Raw genomic sequence first — 23,213 nt, 5'->3', positions numbered from 1 at the left:
AGCCACGTGTACCACGCCAGCAAGCAAATGCAGTGAAATCATGCCCGCGGTGTGCTACTAGACATTCGAGTGAGAATTGCGTGTCACGCCAGGCTATTTGCTTTTTCTGTAACAAAAAAGGCCATGTACAGAGTGTTTGGCAGAAAAAGCTCAGATCGGAAGCTCAAAACCATTCCAGGCCCTTTGCTTCACGCCGGAATCCGAATCGAACCAAGGATATTCAGGCTCGCGACACTTCGCCCATGGCAATTCATGTAGTTCATTCCACTCCGTCCAGTGCTACTCTCTCTCACAGTGACTGTGTTCGTCCCACAAATAGTGTGCGTCGACATTGCCGGAAATCCCGTCCGGTCGCAAGTGATTTTGTACCAGTGTTACTTCACGATGCACGAGACAGTCGCTCTTGTCGCCAGCAGGACAATAAACTTTTTGTAGATTTGGACATTCATGGCAAAGTGATACTGTTCCAGCTCGATACCGGAGCTGCAGTTTCATTGATCAATCACGACACGTACAAACAGCTGGGCACACCTCCGTTGCATGCCGCAAATGTTAAGTTAAGTAGTTACTTAGGACAAGCGATCCCTGTGTTAGGACAGTGCAGACTTCTTGCAACATACAAAGGACAAACAAAACTTGTGTCATTTTACGTCCTTCGTTCTTCTTCTGCAGTGAACTTGTTTGGTTTCGATTTATTTCAGTTGTTTAACTTGTCTATAGTAAATCAGGTCCTATCAGTGAACCAGACTGTGCCTTCAGCCAGTGTTTCTCGTCTATGTGAAGAATTTGCAGACATTTTTGCACCGGGCCTCGGTTGCGCTAAGAACTATAAAGTACATTTGGAACTGAAAGAAAACGCGTAACCGAAATTTTTCAGACTTTGTGTGGACTTCAAGGCAACAGTGAATCCACAACTAGTGATTGCAACTTTTCCTTTACCCCGCCCGGACTATCTTTTTGACAAACTGTGCCCGGGTAAATATTTTTCGAAGTTGGACCTAGCAGATGCGTACTTGCAAATACCGGTGGACGAAGAATCCCAGCGCGTTTTAGTGGTTAACACGCATCTTGGTTTGTACTGATTCAAACGACTGCCATTCGGGTGTGCATCCGCCCCTGCATTGTTTCAGCAATATCTACAAACTGTTTGTGCGTCGGTCCCTACTGCAGCAAACTACCTCGACGATATTGTGATCTCCGGAAAGACGGAAGACGAACATTTAGCCAATCTCAGAACATTATTTCAGGTCTTGCGACAAAATGGTCTTCGCTTGCGGAAGGACAAATGTGTGTTTTTTGCTCGTGACTTGCCGGCCGAAGTGGCCGTGCGGTTAAAGGCGCTGCAGTCTGGAACCGCAAGACCGCTACGGTCGCAGGTTCGAATCCTGCCTCGGGCGTGGATGTTTGCGATGTCCTTAGGTTAGTTAGGTTTAACTAGTTCTAAGTTCTAGGGGACTAATGACCTCAGCAGTTGAGTCCCATAGTGCTCAGAGCCATGTGAACCATGTGCTCGTGACTTACCGTATCTGGGACATGGACTCAATGCCCAAGGCATACATCCCAGTCCAGAGCACCTCCGTGCCATACAAGACTTACCTTCGCGCAGAATTTGAAGCAGCTACAGAGTGTGCTGGGAAAAATTAATTATTATCATCGCTATGTGCGCCACGCCTCTTCCATTTCCGCTCCGCTTCATCGCTTACGCCGTAAAGGTGTTCCGTTCGTCTGGACGACGGAATGCGAACGCGCCTTTCGCCAGTTGAAATCGGCGTTGCTTTCCAATACTTCCCTTACGCCATTCGATCCCCGGAAGCCCCTTTTGTTGATGGTGGATGCATCGGATTTCGGGATCGGTGCTGTGCTTGCGCACAAAGATGGTTCGCACGATCGCCCTATTGCCTTTGCATCCAAATTGCTCTCGTCTGCGCAACGAAATTATTCACAGATCGAGAAAGAAGCATTGGCTCTCGTATTTGGTGTTACAAAGTTCCATGATTTCTTGTATGGTCGTCACTTTACTATCATCACAGACCACAAACCTTTGACATCGCTTTTTCATCCGACCAAGCCTGTACCTCCACGTACAGCGCAGAAATTCATTCGCTGGTCTATTTTCCTCTCGCAGTACCGCTACGATATCTTGTATCGGTCCACTGCTAAGCACGGAAACGCCGATGCGTTGTCCCGTTTGCCTGTTGCTGAGGATAGAGCATTCGATTCCTCCGAACTTGCTTGCATGTTCATTGATTCGATGACGTCGTAGAATCGTTTCCGATTGATTTTCGTTGTGTAGCTACAGCCACAGCTGCCGACCCTGTCCTTGCCACCGTTCTGCGTTTTGTTGCTACGCAATGGCCCTTGTCCAAGTCACGGATCGGGGATCCGTTGGTTCGCCGAGTTTTTGCTCACAAGGAGAGACTTTTTGTACGACGTGGTGTTTTGCTGTTGCGTTCTGATAATGATCAGTCCAGGGTCGTGGCCCCACGTTCGTTACAGTCCTCTGTCTTACGGCTTCTCCACCAAGGACATTGGGGTATAGTGAGAACGAAACAACTTGCTCGTCAGCACTGTACTTGGTTCGGAATCGATGCCGCGATTGCGAATATGTGCTCTTCTTGCATGGTGTGTGCCGAACAACAATCAGCACCACCGCGGAAATTCTTTGCATGGCCAAAAGCCACTTCCCCTTGGCAACGCTTACACATCGATTTTGCTGGTCCATTCTGGAATGCTCGATGGTTGGTTGTGGTAGATTCATTCAGTAATTTTCCTCTTGTTGTCCGGATGTCTTCCACGACGTCATCTGCCACCATCCAAGCGTTATCTGCTATATTTTGCATTGAAGGTCTTCCACAGACTATTGTTTCCGACAATGGCCCACAATTCATGTCCGCAGAATTTCAGTCATTCTGCAAGGCCAATGGTATTCAACATCTGACGTCCGCGCCGTTTTCGCCACAGACCAACGGTGCCGCTGAACGTTTGGTCAGGACTTTTAAGTCACAGATGTTGAAGTTGAAAGAGTCGCATTCTCGGGAGGACGCGTTATTGCTCTTTCTGTCCCCGTATCGCTCTCAGCCTCGAGATGGTCGCTCGCCGGCTGAGTTGCTTCACGGTCGCCCTCATCGCACCTTGATGTCTTTGCTACATCCGCCGCATCGGGTTCCTGTGCAGCGGCAGACACCTGCTTTTGCCCCGGGCTCCGTTGTCTACTACCGCAACTATCGAGGTTCACGGCGTTGGCTCGAAGGGCGCATTCTTCGCTGCCTCGGCCGCGCGATGTATCTGGTTTTGGGGGCCTCTGGTGAGGTGCGTCGGCATCTCAATCAGCTGCGCCTCTGTCGTCGCACGGGATCTGCCGCTCCCCGTCTGCTTTCAGCGACGGTGCCGTCCGTTCAGCGCCCTGGGGACCCATCTACTGGCTCGCCTCAGCCCCAGGTGTGACCGACGATGCCTTCCATTTTGCCCCATGGCGACGCGCCGCCGCCGCCGCCGCCGCCTGTTCTCCCGCCGGCGCCGCCCGCAGTGGACGCGTCGCTGCAACCGCGGGGCGCCTCCCTGGGTCACGCGCCGCCGATCGCTTCCCGTGACCAGTTGTCCTCCGCCATGGAACTCTTGCCCGCTCCGGACCATATGTCGTCTTCGCCCGTCGGGTGCCCCGGCCCGATGGAGGTCGACCCTTCGGCCCCTCCTGTCTCTCTACGGGCGCATACACCGCATGTTGGCGTGCACCCTGGAGCTGGTTTTCAGGCGTTTCCTAGCTCCCCTCGGTCCGAATGGCAGGGTGCGGGTGGCACAGCCTCGCCTGTTGTTAGGCTCCCCACCTCGTCGCATACGTCCACATGGGGTCCTCCCCACGGCGGGCGGAAGCCTTATGCCACAACCGTCCGCCGATTTGCGAGGGAGGAATGTGGTGTCACCGCCAGACACCACACTTGCTAGGTGGTAGCCTTTAAATCGGCCGCGGTCCGTTAGTATACGTCGGACCCGCGTGTCGCCACTATCAGTGATTGCAGACCGAGCGCCGCCACACGGCAGGTCTAGAGAGACTTCCTAGCACTCGTCCCAGTTGTACAGCCGACTTTGCTAGCGATGGTTCACTGACAAATTACGCTCTCAATTGCCGGGACGATAGTTAGCATAGCCTTCAGCTACGTCATTTGCTACGACCTAGCAAGGCGCCATTGCCAGTCACTATTGATGCTGTAAAACATGTACCGTCAAGAGCTATGTTCACCAATTATGGATTAAAGTTAAGTATTCCAGCAGCTACGTACGGTTTTGGCTATTCTCATTTCCGTGCCCTGTTCCAGACCTCACGCCAGCCTGCGTGAGCTTAAACGCGTGCCTTTCGGCTTCCTCCTAGTGGGTTGGCTGTCTTGCCAATCCACAACATCTACACTACTGGCCATTAAAATTGCTACACCACGAAGATGACGTGCTACAGACGCGAAATTTAAACGACAGGAAGAAGTCTCTGTGAAATGCAAATGATTAGCTTTTCAGAGCATTCACATAAGGTTGTTGCCTGTAGCGATACCTACAACATGCTGACATGAGGAAAGCTTCCAACCGATTACTCATACACAAACAGCAGTTGACCGGCGTTGCCTGGTGAAACGTCGTTGTGATGCCTCGTGTAAGGAGGAGAAATGCGTACCATCACGTTTCCGACTTTGTTAAATGTCGGATTGTAGCCTATCGCGATTGCGGTTTATCGTATCACGACATTGCTGCTCGCGTTGGTCGAGATCCAATGACTGTTAGCAGAATATGGAATCGATGGGTTCAGGAAGGTAACACGGAACGCAGTGCTGGATCCCAACGGCCTCGTATCTCTAGCAGTCGAGATGACAGGTATCTTATCCGCATGGCTGTAACGGATCGTGCAGCCACGTCTCGATCCCTGAGTCAACAGATGGGGACGTTTGCAAGACAACAACCATCAGCACGAACAGTTCGACGACGTTTGCATCAGCATGGACTATCAGCTCGGAGACCATGGCTGCAGTTACCCTTGACGCTGCATCACACACAGGAGCGCCTGCGATGGTATACTGAATGACGAACCTGGGTGCACGAATGGCAAAACGTCATTTTTTCGGATGAATCCAGATTCTGTTTACAGTATCATGATGGTCGCATCCGTTTTTGGCGACATCGCGGTGAACGCACATTGGAAGCGTGTATTCGTCATGGGCATACTGGCGTATCACCAAGCGTGATGGTATGGGGTGCCATTGGTTACAGGTCTCGGTCACCTCCTGTTCGCATGGACGGCAATTTAAACAGCGGACCTTACATTTCAGATGTGTTACGAACCGTGGCTCTACCCTTCATTCGATCCCTGCCAAACCCTACATTTCAGCAGGATAATGCACGACCGCGTGTTGTACTGGCCTTTCTGGATACAGAAAATGTTCGACTGCTGCCCTGGCCAGCACATTCTCCAGATCTGTCACCAATTGAAAACGTCTGATCAATGGTGGGCGAGCAACTGGCTCGTCACAATACGCCAGTCACTACTCTTGATGAACTGTGGTATCGTGTTGAAGCTGCATGGGCAGCTGTACCTGCACACGCCATCCAAGCTCTGTTCGACTCAATGCCCTGGCGTATCAAGGCCGTTATTACGGCCAGAGGTGGTTGTTCTGAGTACTGATTTCTCAGGATCTATGCACCCAAATTGCGTGAAAATGTAATAACATGTCAGTTCTAGTAGAATATATTTGTCCAATGAATACCCGTTTATCATCTGCATTTCTTCTTGGTGTAGCAATTTTAATGGTCAGTAGCGTACTATGTCCCACAGTAAATTCCTCTATTTTTTTCAACCGAAACTGGCCGAGAAAAACTTGTGCTGCATTACCTGTACTTATTAAACGCCCCTCGTAGTTTTGATATTTTCCGCTACTGTAGAAAATAACCTGTGAATTGGATGATACTGTGAAGAGTGGAAAGGACTACGTGACTGACTCTGGCATATTTCTTAAGCTGGCGTCAGTGATGATATTGTAACTAAATACGGTGTTTCCTCATTTTTCAATGATTGTGTTACGTCTTCAGCTGTTAAGGGTGTGTGGACTGTTGGGTAAGATCTGGAAGTTTGGTGTGAGATGCGGGATGTCTACACCGATGAGCCAAAACATTACGACTCCATGCGTAATAGTTTACTGGTCCGTGCTTGGAACGCAGCTAAGCAGCGATTGTGAGTGGCATGGATGCGATGAGTCGTTGGTAGTAGGTTTTTCCGAATTATGTGGGAGCAGGTGTCTACGCACATGTCATACAATTCCCTTAAATTACCGAAGAACGCTCTTCAAGTGCTGTATTTACCTGAAATGTAATTTCTTGGTAGCTGTGCTGAAGTGATGCACTAAGCATGGAAACATATTCATGTTATAGTTGCCTTTGTATTAAAACATCTGCTATACATATATTGTGTTGTTATTATTGTAGGAATCTGTGATGCGCCGAAAGTGGGTGTAATGGCGAGTTAATTTTAGAGGGAAGCAGTGGGAGGGGAGAGAGTTTGTTGCATACTGTGACCCTTTCCAGATCCTAACACTGGATCCGGATCTGAACTTCACACTCATGACATAAATACCACTACTGCAATAACAAACGAAGATCACAGCGCGCAAATGGTTTGTGTAACCAACTACCGAATACTTTTGGAGTAACCTGATAATTATCTTTGGCTAATAGTACACCTGATAAGCTAAACGAAAGTATGACCCACAAAACGGGACCAAAACATTGTAATTAGTGGAGAAACTAGTTGCTGAGAGCTCAATCGTTAGACGAGTGATAAAGTCCCTTAGAGATACAGCAGGTAGGAAGGAAAGCCAGTGCTCACTCTGTTTGCTTGCCGGGCGGTGGGGGAGGGGAGAGGGGGGGTCACGTCCGAGATGTGGAGAAGGCTCTGGCCGACAGTGACTGAGCGCACAGATGCACTTAGCTGCAAATCGTGGCTCGTGTCAGCACGAATGACACCTGGGTTCAGAGCCCATCCTCAGTTCCTAAAGGTGACTGGCTGCTTTGTTGAAGGCAACTAGCTTCGTACGTGGAGTGGAAGCGTTTTGCAGCATCGTCCCCTGAACGAAACGTGCTCCTCTGGTTTGAAGCCGAGTGGAAGACTTAAGCCAGAGGATCAGACGATTCTATGACTGTCGCAGATGCGGACTTCTCGACCTCTGTTATCGGGTGTAAAATTCTAGGACCCACTTAGCAGGTCAGGCTGTACATGTAGCTCTTTGCATGCACATGTGGGTTTTTAGGATAGAGAAATTTCTCCGCACACCTGATAAGATATGTCCTAATTTCAGACAGGGAAGAATATGAGCCCCTTAATTAAAGAGAGCAGCATTGATCATGGCAGGTTGCAGAAAAAGTTAATAAAGCATTAGTTAACCATAAGAGCGTCCATAGTTAGGTCCCAGATGTAGTCTTGTTTATAAACGGTAATAACACACACATATTACTACGGACAGAAACAGGATAATGTCGTAAGTTCCATGTGTCTTTTCGCGGATAATGCTGTTGTATACAGAGAAGTTACAGAGCTAAAAACTGCAGCGAAATGCAGGAAGACCTGCAAAGTTCACCCTCAACATTAAGAAATGTCCGCTCGTAAATAGGCAAAAAGATCAATTATTGTGTGATTACACGATAGCAGCACTCGAAACAGTTACACCCATTAACTCTCCAGCGGTATGTGTAAGGAGCTACACTCCTGGAAATTGAAATAAGAACACCGTGAATTCATTGTCCCAGGAAGGGGAAACTTTATTGACACATTCCTGGGGTCAGATACATCACATGATCACACTGACAGAACCACAGGCACATAGACACAGGCAACAGAGCATGCACAATGTCGGCACTAGTACAGTGTATATCCACCTTTCGCAGCAATGCAGGCTGCTATTCTCCCATGGAGACGACCGTAGAGATGCTGGATGTAGTCCTGTGGAACGGCTTGCCATGCCATTTCCACCTGGCGCCTCAGTTGGACCAGCGTTCGTGCTGGACGTGCAGACCGCGTGAGACGACGCTTCATCCAGTCCCAAACATGCTCAATGGGGGACAGATCCGGAGATCTTGCTGGCCAGGGTAGTTGACTTACACCTTCTAGAGCACGTTGGGTGGCACGGGATACATGCGGACGTGCATTGTCCTGTTGGACCAGCAAGTTCCCTTGCCGGTCTAGGAATGGTAGAACGATGGGTTCGATGACGGTTTGGATGTACCGTGCACTATTCAGTGTCCCCTCGACGATCACCAGTGGTGTACGGCCAGTGTAGGAGATCGCTCCCCACACCATGATGCCGGGTGTTGGCCCTGTGTGCCTCGGTCGTATGCAGTCCTGATTGTGGCGCTCACCTGCACGGCGCCAAACACGCATACGACCATCATTGGCACCAAGGCAGAAGCGATTCTCATCGCTGAAGACGACACGTCTCCATTCGTCCCTCCATTCACGCCTGTCGCGACACCACTGGAGGCGGGCTGCACGATGTTGGGGCGTGAGCGGAAGACGGCCTAACGGTGTGCGGGACCGTAGCCCAGCTTCATGGAGACGGTTGCGAATGGTCCTCGCCGATACCCCAGGAGCAACAGTGTCCCTAATTTGCTGGGAAGTGGCGGTGTGGTCCCCTACGGCACTGCGTAGGATCCTACGGTCTTGGCGTGCATCCGTGCGTCGCTGCGGTCCGGTCCCAGGTCGACGGGCACGTGCACCTTCCGCCGACCACTGGCGACAACATCGATGTACTGTGGAGACCTCACGCCCCACGTGTTGAGCAATTCGGCGGTACGTCCACCCGGCCTCCCGCATGCCCACTATACGCCCTCGCTCACAGTCCGTCAACTGCACATACGGTTCACGTCCACGCTGTCGCGGCATGCTACCAGTGTTAAAGACTGCGATGGAGCTCCGTATGCCACGGCAAACTGGCTGACACTGACGGCGGCGGTGCACAAATGCTGCGCAGCTAGCGCCATTCGACGGCCAACACCGCGGTTCCTGGTGTGTCCGCTGTGCCGTGCGTGTGATCATTGCTTGTACAGCCCTCTCGCAGTGTCCGGAGCAAGTATGGTGGGTCTGACACACCGGTGTCAATGTGTTCTTTTTTCCATTTCCAGGAGTGTATTTAAAGTGGAACGACCACATAAAACTATTCGCAGGTAAGGCGTACACCAGGCTGAGATTTGTTGGGAGAGTCCTCCAGAGGTGTTGTCCTCTCAAAAAGGAGATGGCTTATAAAAGCTGCTTCAGACCAATACTTAACTATTGTTCGTCATCTGGGATCGGTACTGGGTAGGACTGACAGAGGAGATAGAGAAGATCCAAAGAAGAGCAGCACGTTTTGTTACACGTTCATTTAAGAGGTGCTTTCTGTAAGTACTCTACACATTTGTTTCTGAAAGCAGGTTGGTTTTATTCTAGATTCCAATACAGGATATTATTTCCCACTCTTCTGACTACAAAACGCTATTTTTCAACACAATCTCCATTCAATGCAACAGCCTTGCGCCCTTGCACTGGGGCGGCCTATATGCCCGCATGGCACCACTTTACTGGTTGACGTCGGAACCGGCGTCTTGCTGCATCAATAACCTCCCCATCATCCATGCACTACTTCCCCTGGACTGCATCGGTCATTGAGCCAAACAGATGGAAGTCGGAAGGTGCGAGAGCGAGGCGGTAGGGTAGATGACGAAGAGCAGTCCAATGAAGTTTTGTGAGCTCCTTTTGGGTGCGCAGACTTGTGTGAGGTCTCGCTTTGTCATGGGAAGGAGAAATTCCTTGGCATTTTTGTGGCTACGAACATGCTTGAATACATTTCTTCAATTTCCTGAGGTAGCAAAATACGCCTCAGAGTTGATCAATGCACCGTGAGGGAGAACACGAAACAGAATAACCCCTTCAGAGCCCCAGAAGACTGTCGCCATGACTTGACCAGCCGAGGGTGCAGCATCCAACTTCTTCTTTGTAGAGCGGCATCTGTGGCTGAGCAGTTCTAGGCGCTTCAGTCCAGAACCGTGCTGCTGCTACGGTCGCAGGTTCGAATCCTGCTTCGGGCATGGATGTGATGTCCTTAGGTTAGTGAGGTTTAAATAGTTCTAAGTCTAGGGGACTGATGACCTCAGATGTTCAGTCCCATAGTGCTCAGAGCCATTTGAACTATTTTTCTATGGAGAAGTGGCGTCGCGCCACTCCATGGATTGCCGTTTCGTTTCCAGTTCGACGTGATGAACCGATGTTTCATCTCCTGTTCTACATCTACATTTATACTCTGCAAGCCACCCAACGGTCTGTGGCGGAGGGCACTTTACGTGCCACTGTCATTACCTCCCTTTCCTGTTCCAGTCGCGTATGGTTCGCGAGAAGAACGACTGCCGGAAAGCCTCCGTGAGCGCTCGAATCTCTCTAATTTTACATTCGTGATCTCCTCGGGAGGTATAAGTAGTGGGAAGCAATATATTCGATACCTCATCCAGAAACGCACCCCCCTCTCGAAACCTGGACAGCAAGCTACACCGCGATGCAGAGCGCCTATCTTGCAGACTCTGCCACTTTGGTAAACATCTCCGTAATCCTATCACGCTTACCAAATAACCCTGTGACGAAACGCGCCGCTCTTCTTTGGATCTTCTCTATCTCCTCTGTCAACCCGACCTGGTATGGATCCCACACTGATGAGCAATTCTCAAGTATAGGTCGAACGAGAGTTTTGTAAGCCACCTCCTTTGTTGATGTACTACATTTTCTAAGGCCTCTCCCAATGAATGTCAACCTGGCACCCGCCTTACCAACAATTAATTTTATATGATAACTCCAAATCATTCCGTACACATACTCCCAGATATTTTACAGAAGTAACTGCTACCAGTGTTTGTTTCGCTATCATATAATCATACAATAATGGATCCTTCTTTCTAAGTATTCACAATACATTACATTTGTCTATGTTAAGGGTCAGTTGCCACTCCCTGCACCAAGTGCCTATCCGCTACAGATCTTCCTGCATTTCGCTGCATTTTTCTAATGCTGCAACTTCTCTGTATACTACAGCATCATCCGCGAAAAGCCGCATAGAACTTCCGACACTATCTACTAGGTCATTTATATATATATTGTGAAAAGCAATGGTCCCATAACACTCCCCTGTGTCACGCCAGAGGTCACTCTAACGTCTGTAGACGTCTCTCCATTGAGAACAACATGCTGTGTTCTGTTTGCTAAAAACTCTTCAATCCAGCCTCACAGCTGGTCTGATATTCCGTAGGCTCTTACTTTGTTTATTAGGCGACAGTGCGGAACTGTATCGAACGCCTTCCGGAAGTGAAGGAAAATGGCAACCACCTGGGAGCCTGTATCTAATATTTTCTGGGTCTCATGAACAAATAAAGCGAGTTGGGTCTCACACGATCGCTCTTTCGGGAATCCATGTTGATTCATACAGAGTAGACGATGGGTTTCCAGAAATGACATGATATTCGAGCAAAAAACATGTTCTAAAATTCTACAACAGATCGATGTCAGAGATATAGGCCTATAGTTTTGCGCATCTGCTCGACGACCCTTCTTGAAAACTGGAACTACCTGTGCTCTTTTCCAATCATTTGGAACCTTCCGTTCCTCTAGAGACATGCGGTACACGGCTGTTACAAGGGGGACAAGTTCGGCAAAAAATTGTCAAGCTCAGCCTCGTAACATGCAAGAAATTCTGCACATGTGGTCCTTTGTTTCTCTTCGCGGTCTTCTTTTAGGCTGCTGGAGGAACTCAGTGGGTACACGACTTTGAGTACCCCAACTGTTGGACGAATGTGTCAGCACTATCAACAGAGACGTCCAGCTGAGCAGCGAGAGGATTGTGACCCGTCGTTCACCTCCTATGAGAGTGTCAGCAAGGTCCAACACTGAAGGGGCGACAGCTGTGTGTGGCCAACTGGCAAACAGGAGATCGAACGGGTTTGTGGGACCCTGTTGGGATGATGACAGACATCTCACTCAACGACTCACCGTCCTTTTGTTCACTGCCATGTTTCCTTAGACGTTCCAAAAGTGCTTATGAATATGTGCGATGCTCTGGTTTTCTGCCAAAAGAAACTCAATGACCGCTCTGTGCTTGGAAGGCACCTCCGTTACAGACGCCATTTTGAAGACTATATATAGCGCCGCCACCTACTGGAATATCGTGAAACTATAGGAGCTGAAGCGGGAATATTCCACGATGTCTCAATACAAATTCTGCATTTTTTTCAACTGAAATTGACCGAGGAAGAAAATGTGTTGCATTACTTATTGAGCATCTATTGTAATAAGAGTGAGATTTTCGCTCTGCAGCGGAGTGTGAGCTTATATGTAACTTCCTGGCAGATTAAAACTGTGTGCCGCACCGAGACTCGAACTCGGGACCTTTGCCTTTCGCAGGCAAGTGCTCTACCATCTGAGCTACCCAAGCACGACTCACGCCCCGTCCTCACAGCTTTACTTTTGCCAGTATTTCGTCTCCTACCTTTCAAACTTTACAGAAGCTCTCCTGCGAACTTTGCAGAACTCGGGACCTTTGCCTTTCGCAGGCAAGTGCTCTTGCCCGCGAAAGGCAAAGGTCCCGAGTTCGAGTCTCGGTCCTACTAAGGATCGTACAAAGAGTATTATCTGAGATGTGGAAAGAAGTCATAGATGTGAATTTAAGGGCTATGTACTGACATGGCTTGACATTAGTAAGGACTATGACATCTCAGTGCTAATTATAATTACGAAATAACCTGTGAACAACTTAGGGCCCAAAATCGAACCTTGTGGTAACCAAGTCTGATTGCTTCTAATTATGAGTGGCTCGTGTTATGCGACCGACACAGGACACGGGGCGTCAGACTCACCACGTAGACGACGAGCGCGCTGAGCGGCAGCCAGCCCAAGGAGCTGACGTCGGCGCCGGTGTTGGCCAGGTAGAAGTAGGCGCCGACGGCGGCCAGCGAGACCGTGCAGCCGGCGCAGGAGACGAGCAGCATGGGCCGGCGGCCCGCGCGGTCCACCACCGCGGCCGCCACGGCGCTCATCGCCGTCTGCACCGCGCCCAGCACCATCGAGCTGACGGAAGCGTCCAGCGCGGCGCCACTGCGCGCGAAGATGTCCGCCGCGTACGACACCAGCACCATCACGCCGCTCGACGACTGCGGAAATGACGAGAAGGGCCGGTTTTACGCCTGTGCTAGCAAGCCCAGAGCCGAGAGTGCTGAGAGGAAGGGGGGCATCCAGCGGCCCTCATAGTGTCTGCCGGCCGGGGTGGCCGAACGGTTCTAGGCGCTAGTCTGGAACCGCGCGACCTCTACGGTCGCAGGTTCGAATCCTGCCTCGGGCATGGATGTGTGTGATGTCCTTAGGTTCTAAGTTCTAGGGGACTGATGACCTCAGATGTTAAGTACCATAGTGCTCAGAGCCATTTGAACCATTTGAACTGTCCTTCAGAGTAGTCACCAGCATTGTGTAGAACCCTTTGCCAGCGATGTGGAAGTAGTAGTATACTGTTAGCAGAGCCTGCTCTGTTGATGGTGCGAATGGATCGCACTACTGCCTGTCGAATCTCTGGAACAGTTCTGAAGCGAAGCCACGGAGTGGTTCCTTCATCTTCGGAATCAAATCAAAGTCACAAGGACGTAAGTCCGGGGAGTATGGTGAATGGTACATACAGTACATCCCAGTCCCATCGACAGAACAGAGCAGCCACAGCTTGCGCAGGAAGTCGCCGCTTCTTTCGCAAAGCTGGTCGCAGGTGATGCTCCAAAAACGAACAGTAGTACTGTGCATTGACGGTCTGCCGTGGAGGAACGTAATGCGTTAGGATAACACCATCATAGTCGTACAGGAGAATCACCATAATTTTCACCATACTGGGGCTCTGACGCACTTTCGACTTTCGCGGCGACCCATAGTAACGCCATTCGTTGGATTGGCGTTTCAGTTTTGCCTCGTACGACTTGGCCCATGTCTCATGCAGTGTTAAGATATGGCGTAAGAAAGCCTCTCCTTCGAGCTCATAGCGTCGTAACGCATCCTTTTCTGCATTTCCATCAAGTCATGCGGGACCCATCGTGATGCAATTTTTCGCATGCCCAGGCGTTCCTTCAGAATGCTAAGCCCATTCGTATGCGCTAATTCGGTTTCGTGGGCGAGCTCACGAAATGTATGGCGTCGATCACTGTCCACTAACGCGGCCACAGCATGCACCTCTTCTTCAGAGACGCTAGGACGACCTGTCCGATGCATGTCTGCCGCAGTTTGCCGACCTTCGTTGAAGGCTTTTACCCAACTTGCCACTGGTACGTATGGCAATGCTGATTCCCCGCACGCCTCTTGAAGACCTTGGTGACACTGTCTTGCTGTACGACCTCTGGCACATTCAATCTTGATCCAACTCCATTGTTCCTGTTTCGAAAACATAGTGGCACCGTTACGTTAGACTGCTTGCGCACAAGTGTCTGTGTTTCCCTCGATTGTGCACACGCCGGATACATGGGACGGGTGACTCCATTTGCTCGGAGGTAAGGTAGGTATGTCAACAAATTGTGCTATCAGCGACAATAGTAGATACCATTGCATAGTCTCCACAGCAGTGTTGCCACTATTTAAGTTCTAACCTTCGTATATTCGGTACACGTGGTTATACACCAAAAATGAAGCGCATCTGATAAAAAAAAAATGAAGCCAGCGTAGCAGCCCATCACTAGCGTTTAACTGCGTAGATCATGATAATCTCTGACAAAAACCCACGTTTTATGGAACTGATGGTTTCACACGCTGTTGGTTTGAATCGTACTTGACAAAAGAATGCAAAAGGTTACGCTGAATAGATCAGATCATGTCGGAAAAGTAGAAAATTTTAGTGAATGGAAAAAAAAAAATCAGAAAGGGAGTAGCCCAGGGTCCAATTTTGGGTCCACTTATGTTCCTTACACACTGAAGCGCCAAAGAAACTCGTATAGGCATGCGTATTCAAATACAGAGATAAAACAGGCAGAATACTGCACTGCAGTCGGCAACGCCTATGTAAGACAACATCTGTCTGGCGCAGTTGTTAGATAGGTCACTGCTGCTACAATGGCAGGTTAACAAGATTTAAGTGAGCTTGAACGTCATGTTACAGTCGGCGCACCAGCGATGGGACACAGCATCTCCGAGTGTACTGTGAATATCAGCAATCCGGTAAAACATCAAATCTCCGACATCTCCATAAAACAGATCCTGCAGGAACGGGACCAACGATGATTGAAGAGAATCGTTCAACGTGACAGAAGTGCAACCCTTCCGCGAACTGCTGCAGATTTCAATGCTGGGTCAACAACAAGTGTCAGCGCGTGAACCATTCAACGAAACATCATCTACACGGGCTTTCGGAGCCGAAGACACACTCATGTACCCTTGATGACTGCTCCGCACAAAGCTTTACGCCTCACTTGGGCCTGTCAACACCGACATTGGACTGTGGATGATTGGAAAAAAGTTGCCTGGTTGGACGAGTCTCGTTTCAAATTGTATCAAACAAATTGACGTTTGCTGGTATGGAGACAACCTCATGAATCCACGGACCCTTATGTCAGCAGGGGACTGTTCAAGCTGGTGGAGGCTCTGTAATGATGTGGCGCGTGTGCAGTTGGAGTGATATGGGACCCCTGATACGTCTAGTTACGACTCTGACAGGTGTCACGTACGTAATCATTCTGTCTGATCACCTGCATTCATTTGTGTCCATTGTGCATTCCGACGGACAGTTCCAGCAGGACTATGGGATACCCCACACATTCATAATTGCTACAGAGTGCTTCCAGAAACACTCTGTGTTTAGACACTTCCGCTGGCCACCAAACTCCTCAGACATGAACATTATTGAGAATATCTGGGATGTCTTGCAACGTGCTCTTCAGAAGACATCCCAACCTCCTCATACTTTTACAGATTTATGGGCATCCCTGCAGGATTCATGGTGTCAGTTCTCTCCAGCACTACTCCAGACATTAGTCGAGTCCATGCCACGTCGTGTTGCGGCACTTCTGCGCGCTCGCGGGGGCCCTGCACTATGTGTGACAGCTGTACCAGTTTCTTTTTCTGTTCAGTGTATCATTCAACAAGGAAAATTTGTATTTTTGCCGACAATATTAGAATTATAATAAATCCCATTAGAGCTGGTAAATGTATTTTCTCTGAAAATGGACTCTCCCTCAATTTTGAAAGAAAAAAAAAAAAGGAAACCTCAATACATTTAGTTCTGTACAACAGATAGAATCACACCAACAATTGATGTGGCCCATGAGCAGGAGGCAGTAAGTAGGGTAGAATGCTACAATTTTTTGCTTGTACATGTTGATGAAAACTTGAATAGCAAGAAGCATATTAATGAGCTTCTCCAACAGTTTAGTTTAGCTACTTTTGCTCTTTGTGTAATTGCTAATGTTCGAAACAAATGTGTCAGCCCCTAAATATTTTGTATATATACAGGGTGAGTCACCTAACATTACCGCTGGATATATTTCGTAAACTATATCAAATACTGCCGAATCGATTCCACAGACCGAACGTGAGGAGAGGGACTAGTGTAATTGGTTAATACAAACCATAAAAAAATGCACGGAAGTATGTTTTTTAACACAAACCTACTTTTTTTAAATGGAACCCCGTTAGTTTTCTTAGCACATCTGAACATATAAACAAATACGTAATCAGTGCTGTTTGTTGCATTGTGAAATGTTAATTACATCCGGAGATATTGTTACCTAAAGTTGACGCTTGAGTACCACTCCTCCGCTGTTCGATAGTGTGTATCGGAGAGCACCGAATTACGTAGGGATCCAAAGGGAACGGTGATGGACCTTAGGTACAGAAGAGACTGGAACAGCACATTACGTCCACATGCAAACACCTTTTTATTGGTCTTTTTCACTGACGCACATGTACATTACCATGAGGGGTGAGGTACACGTACACACGTGGTTTCCGTTTTCAATTACGGAGTGGAATAGAGTGTGTTCCGACATGTCAGGCCAATAGATGTTCAATGTGGTGGCCATCATTTGCTGCACAAAAAAAATGGTTCAAATGGCTCTGAGCACTATGGGACTCAACTGCTGAGGTCATTAGTCCCCTAGAACTTAGAACTAGTTAAACCTAACTAACCTAAGGGCATCACAAACATCCATGCCCGAGGCAGGATTCGAACCTGCGACCGTAGTGGTCTTGCGGTTCTAGACTGCAGCGCCTTTAACCGCACGGCTTGCTGCACACAATTGCAATCTCTGGCGTAATGAATGTCGTACACGCCGCAGTACATCTGGTGTAATGTCGCCGCAGGCTGCCACAATACGTTGTTTCATATCCTCTGGGGTTGTAGGCACATCACGGTACACATTCTCCTTTAACGTACCCCACAGAAAGAAACATGTCCCTGCAGATGCTGCTCGCAGACAGTGGCCCGTGTTTGTTACAACACGCAACTGAACGTCGGAGGTTTCAAGCGTCAACTTTAGGTTACAATATCTCCGGATGTAATTAACATTTTACAATGCAACAAACGGCACTGATTACGTATTTGTTTAAATGTTCAGATGTGCTAAAAAAACTAACGTGGTTCCATTTAAAAGAAAACGTAGGTTTGTGTTAAAAAACATACTTCCGTGCATTTTTGTATGGTTTGTATTAAACAATTACACTAGCCCCTGTCCTCACGTTCGGTCTGTGGAAACGATTCGTCAGTATTTGATGTGGTTTACGAAATATATCCAGCGGTAACGTTAGGTGACTCACCCTGTATATTCAGTAATGTCATATGGATTAATTTTCTGGTTTAACTCATCACTTAGGAAGTAGCATTGATTGTACAAAAGCGAGTAGGAAGAATAGCTGGTGTTTACCTACGGACATCAGGACGTCATGCAGCTACCTTTTCAAGGAGCATCATAAGGCATATTTTCGTTAAGGAAATTCGTCACAAATAATCCATCGCAATATGAGAAGAATTGTGATGTCCATATCTACAACACAAGACAAAAAAAGATCTTTTTAACTATTATTGAAGCTGTCAGTGTCTCAGAAAGGATTCAGTATACAGCAACAATAATTTTTGATCATTTGCCCAGTAACATAAAATGTCTGACAGGTAGCGAAGCAAGTTTTAAGTCTAATTTAAAATCATTTTCCCCTGACAATTCCTCCTATGTTATTGACGAATTTCTACTAAAAAAACTGGTAGCCAGTACAAAAAGTGTAGTTGCATGGGCAGGACTAAAAATAATAAAAAATGGCTCTGAGCACTATGGGACTTAACATCTATGGTCATCAGTCCCCTAGAACTTAGAACTACTTAAACCTAACTAACCTAAGGACATCACACAACACCCAGCCATCACGAGGCAGAGAAAATCCCTGACCCCGCCGGGAATCGAACCCGGGAACCCGGGCGTGGGAAGCGAGAACGCTACCGCACGACCACGAGATGCGGGCGACTAAAAATAATAGTTTGTTCATTAATGTTAACATTATTCATGTATACATATCCTGTAAACTGACCCGTCCCACATTATTTCGATAAAAGAATCACTCAAATGAGCTTTGGAACACGTAACTAATTAACTAACTAGCGTTTGGTTAATTTTTGAGTTCAGTTGGATGGTGAATGTTAATACCCCTGGTCGCAACTGCTGTACACTATCTAATTAAAGGGTGCGGGCACGTACTAGTGGCCTTTATGACGACTTGAACTCTCTTGGAGACACTTTGAATGAGGTGTCTAAATGTCCGTGGAGGAATGGCAGCGCACTCTTTCTCAAGAGTCGAAACCAGAGAAGGTAGAGACGTCGGACGCTGGGGTCTGGAGCGAAAACAACGTTCCAACACATTCCAAAGGTGTTCGATTGGGTAGTGGGACTCTTGGGCGGCCAGTCTACTTCAGGAGAGTCCACTGTCATGCTGACATAATCATCGTCTCCAAACTGTTCCTCTATTGTATGCGGTACAAAGTGCTTGTAAAAAGTCTTCATATCCTTCCAATTTTAGCATTAGCAAGGGGAGCTCTCACTAACCACGAGAAACACCAGCAATACCACGACGTCCTCTGTACTTCATTGCTGACATGACAGATGATGGGAGGTATTCGCCAAATCCATCAGATTGCCACTGGTATAGCTTGATTCAACGTGACTTACGAGCAGCTGCTCGACCGTTGTCCCCCCATTCCTTTTAACTCGCTACACACAGTCAATGTGCTAGTGAACTGTTGGTAGCACTTCAGAACTCACGAGCGATTCCTTCCGCTGGTTTCATGTGATTTTTTTTATAATCAATCTCCTCAATGCTCGACGGTCCTTCTCTGTCAGCACACTAGGTCTGCTTGGTCTTGGTTTAGCTATGGTTGTTCCTTCGTGTTTCCACTACATAATCACATTATCAGCAATTGACTTAGGCAACCTTAGATGAGCTGAAATGCGCGTGATAGATTTTGTTACTTATGTGACATCCAGAGTGTAGTTCATGCTCAAATTTACTGAGCTATCCTGACTAACAACATCTCTATTAACAAGAAACTCTGATGCTGACCGATGGACCTTGCCCTTGGTCCAATGTATAAGGAGTTTGAGCAGATAGTTGTCGATTATTCTGTTCCTGTCAGGTTGGTGATGATGATGACTCCTCGTTAGTGGATTGGCTGGAAGATTATCTGAAAAATCATAGACAGACATAAATATCAGTTCTTCTTGTTTGGTGGCTTGAATTTCATATCTGTGAGGGTGAAATAATCTGGTGGTGGTAAACTCTTCCAGAAGGAGATGACCGAGGAAGCAGTCAAGTTCTGGTGAACTCTACTGGAAGAACTTGACTGCTTCATTAGCCATGGGCTTCCAATCTCAGCTGGTGAAAACAGGACAGGAATTTATTAGTTCCAGGTCTGCCCCTAGCATAAACTCCTGGGCCTCAGATTTCCAATTCAAGGTTTCACACCCACATCGGAAATCGTAGGGTTGGTGTGTTAGATTAGGGATGTCTGCAGCTCAAAGGGTTAGGGAAAGTTATGGGGTAGGTAAGCGCCATCACGAAGAGCGACGATGATGTTGTTAAGCACCATCATCATGATGTTCTTGTCTGGGAAGGGCGGGTTCTCGAACGACTGCTCCTTGTCTTTTTTTCGGTCTTCGCCACCTCAGCTTTGGGAGAGGGGGCAGGTGAGGCCAGTGTCTCCATACCTACCGCCACCTCCTCAGCCTACAGCATCTCTGAGGGGCTGGTGAAGCAGTCACATCCATGCTATCTGTCTGTGTGGCTGGGGCAGGCGTCTCCAGCTCTATGGCTACCATGTAAGCTGATCGCGTTTCCGCATCGATCATGATGGTAACCATCTGTGTTTCTGTGGTTCCCCCCCCCCCCTCCCCTCTCTTGGTGGGGGCGCGCGTCTTTTCTTCTGTTGTGTGAGGCACACGATCCTGTGTCTTACGCAGGTGCTGCACCAGCCTGCACGCTTCTTTCAGTTCCGCCTTCAAGGTCGCCCTGCCCTCCGCCATGGTGGATCTGACTGCAGCAACTGCGTCGTCGGTGGCTTTCCCCAACATTGCGCGGTAGTCACCGTTTTTTTCTTTGTGAAAGCGTGGCCTGGTTACCCCTCTTCGGCCAGCGGCGACATGGTGGGGGAGCGAGGCGACTGATGGCGTCCCTTTCTCGGTGCTGCAGGGCACCGCAAACTCTTTATTTGCGGCCTCGCCGGAGCGTCTCCTCCTCTTCGTCTTGTTGCCGCGGCTATAGTTCTTGATGTAACTATTTATTGTAAGCGTAGCCCGCGGTAAATAAAATATGTACTTGTAGGAAAAATTACAAAATGTTAATTATTTTTCGAGATATATCGCTCTTTTTGAATAAAAAACTGCTCTCGATAATTGGCTATATCTGCTCAGCGAATAACCCAACAGTAACGGTTTTAGGCTTATGTTCTTCGCTCTGTGATATTAAATAATTTTTACGATTTTATTGAATGTAAGGATCAAAAAACGCCTTCGAAAAACTTGCATGTTCGAAGCAACATTGCATCGAGCTTTACAGCGGAACACTATACTAATGTACTAATATACTATACTAATGTAGAATCAAGAATGACTGAGAGGCAATTAGTAAACAAGGCTGGCTAAAGAACTGCGAATCAAGTTGTACTTCACATTTACTTTAGAATCTTTAAACGAAGAAGCAATTGGGGGATGTGAACTATACCATTTCTCTGTCACATCTTGCGTACTTGCAACCTGCGTACCACGCGGGGGTTAGCACACTGGACTTGCATTCGGAAGGACAACGGTTCAGACTCGCGTCCTCCGCAATTAGGTTTTCGGTGATTAAGCTAAATAGCTTAAGGGAAATGCCGGGATGATTCCTCTGAAAGGTCTCGACTGATTTCCTTCTCCATCCTTCCCTAATCCGAGGTGGTGCTCCGTGTCTAATGACACCGTTGTCGACGGTACCTTAAACACCAATCTCCTCTTCCTCCTCCAACCTGCGTGGACAAAGACCGATCAACTCTTAGAATTTAAATGGGGAATCGCTTAAAAGTCGCTCAGATGCAATGCTGACCCGAACACTAAATCTCTTTCTGCTTGCAAGGAGGAGGGTAGGGGTGTAATGCACCGTGCACATCATTATTAGAGCCATAGCGCTAGATCGCACTAACGACGGTGTAAATCCTTAGTGACATTATTGGAGGCACCACATTCGTCAGAAATGGTTCAGAAATCCTGTGGAAACGTCTGACTTCCATACGGTGCTTACAGTCGTAGGTGCGTCTTTAACATACCAAGGCAGCACCTCCAGGGTGATTTTACTTTAAAATGTAGGTCTAAGAACTGCAGAACGGTGTTAACCCTCCGGCAGGCGCGCCTACTGTTGTCACACGAGCAGGTGTTCGTTGTAAAATTTACAACATGGTCATTTCTCAGTAAAAACAAACATGTCTTAAACAATTTTATTGATTGAAGAAAGCAGTACATATTCACTATCTTCAATATTTATAACAAAAGCTTTTGCTCTTTTAGTTCTTTAAATAATTCAGCCAGTTTTTCTGACATATGTTTACTTTCATAACACCTTTCACAGACAATTTGTTCGAATTAATTTTGGAAATTTTCGGAAAAATGAAAAAAATAGGGATTGGCCATCACCTTGTAATTCTTGAAGTGAACTATCAGGCACACATTTTAGCTACAACGTCAACTCCACCTTTTGTCATGTTGTACGCAATTATGATTTCAGGTTTGTGTGTTTCTTGATCCATTGTCGCCATGTCACGCGCAGCAGACAAAAGTATGATAGCACAGTTTTTACAAAAGGAACATTCGAAACTAAGCTCTTATCCTACTGAAATCCAAACATTGCACTTCCAATTTCTTTTGTGTTGTTTGGGAGAAATTCTGGAAGAATTTCACGTCTATTCTTCGTCATTGTAACAATGCAAGTGATAGTCTTCTGCAGCAAATATTCAGAAAGAAGAATTTCACGTCTATTCTTCGTCATTGTAACAATGCAAGTGATAGTCTTCTGCAGCAAATATTCAGAAAGAAATTAGCTTTTGTACCAACTACCAATTGTAAGGTTCTTGTTAGAATTTCTATAGGCACCACATACTCGTATCTTTTGACTATGTCCTCAGGAGCATTAGATACTCGACATTGTCCTTTAGCTGTATGCCGCAATATACCTCCAGATTACTGCAGTAAAACGTTTTTGCATCACACAGAGCAAACATTTTTGTCCCATATTTAGCTGGTTTGCTGGGTATGTACTGAACCCATCTACAGCGGTCTCCGTAAGGGTGAAGCATTTTATTTATCGTGGTGAATTCACCAGGCTGTAAGAACATTGACAGTTAACAGCAAAAGGATCCAATACTCTACGAATTGCAACCAACTTATCAGATTTTCTCCTGTCATTCCTCGTTTCCATATCAACAAGCCGCATAAAGCTTAGAAAAAATAGAAATCTATTGCAACTCATTGCAGTCCTAAGCAGTGGCATTCCTGTTCCGTCTGCTGCCCAGAGTTCCAGTACATTAACATGATGGCATTTTCTTCTTCTTCAAAAAAATCCCATACACAGCCATTAATTGGTCACTTCATTACCTCTTTTGCGCGAGAATTGATGTGTGTCTCGCTGTTAATTTATATAGGTATTTGTATAGTTT

At 47.5% G+C, this 23,213-nt stretch overlaps 1 protein-coding gene across 1 annotated transcript in view; it reads right to left on the bottom strand.

The window, feature by feature from the left end:
• Nucleotides 1-23,213, bottom strand: part of LOC126259498 (facilitated trehalose transporter Tret1-like) — a 134,070-nt gene that overhangs the window by 45,038 nt on the left and 65,819 nt on the right. Inside the window, exon 4 of the mRNA XM_049956346.1 lies at nt 12,895-13,188. Within this exon, the coding sequence (XP_049812303.1) occupies nt 12,895-13,188 (294 nt within the window). The remainder of the gene's footprint in view (nt 1-12,894; nt 13,189-23,213) is intronic.

The sequence above is a fragment of the Schistocerca nitens genome, chromosome 5 (assembly GCF_023898315.1).
Source record: "Schistocerca nitens isolate TAMUIC-IGC-003100 chromosome 5, iqSchNite1.1, whole genome shotgun sequence".
In the NCBI taxonomy this organism is placed as follows: domain Eukaryota; kingdom Metazoa; phylum Arthropoda; class Insecta; order Orthoptera; family Acrididae; genus Schistocerca; species Schistocerca nitens.
This window is presented reverse-complemented; position numbering and strand designations above follow the sequence as displayed.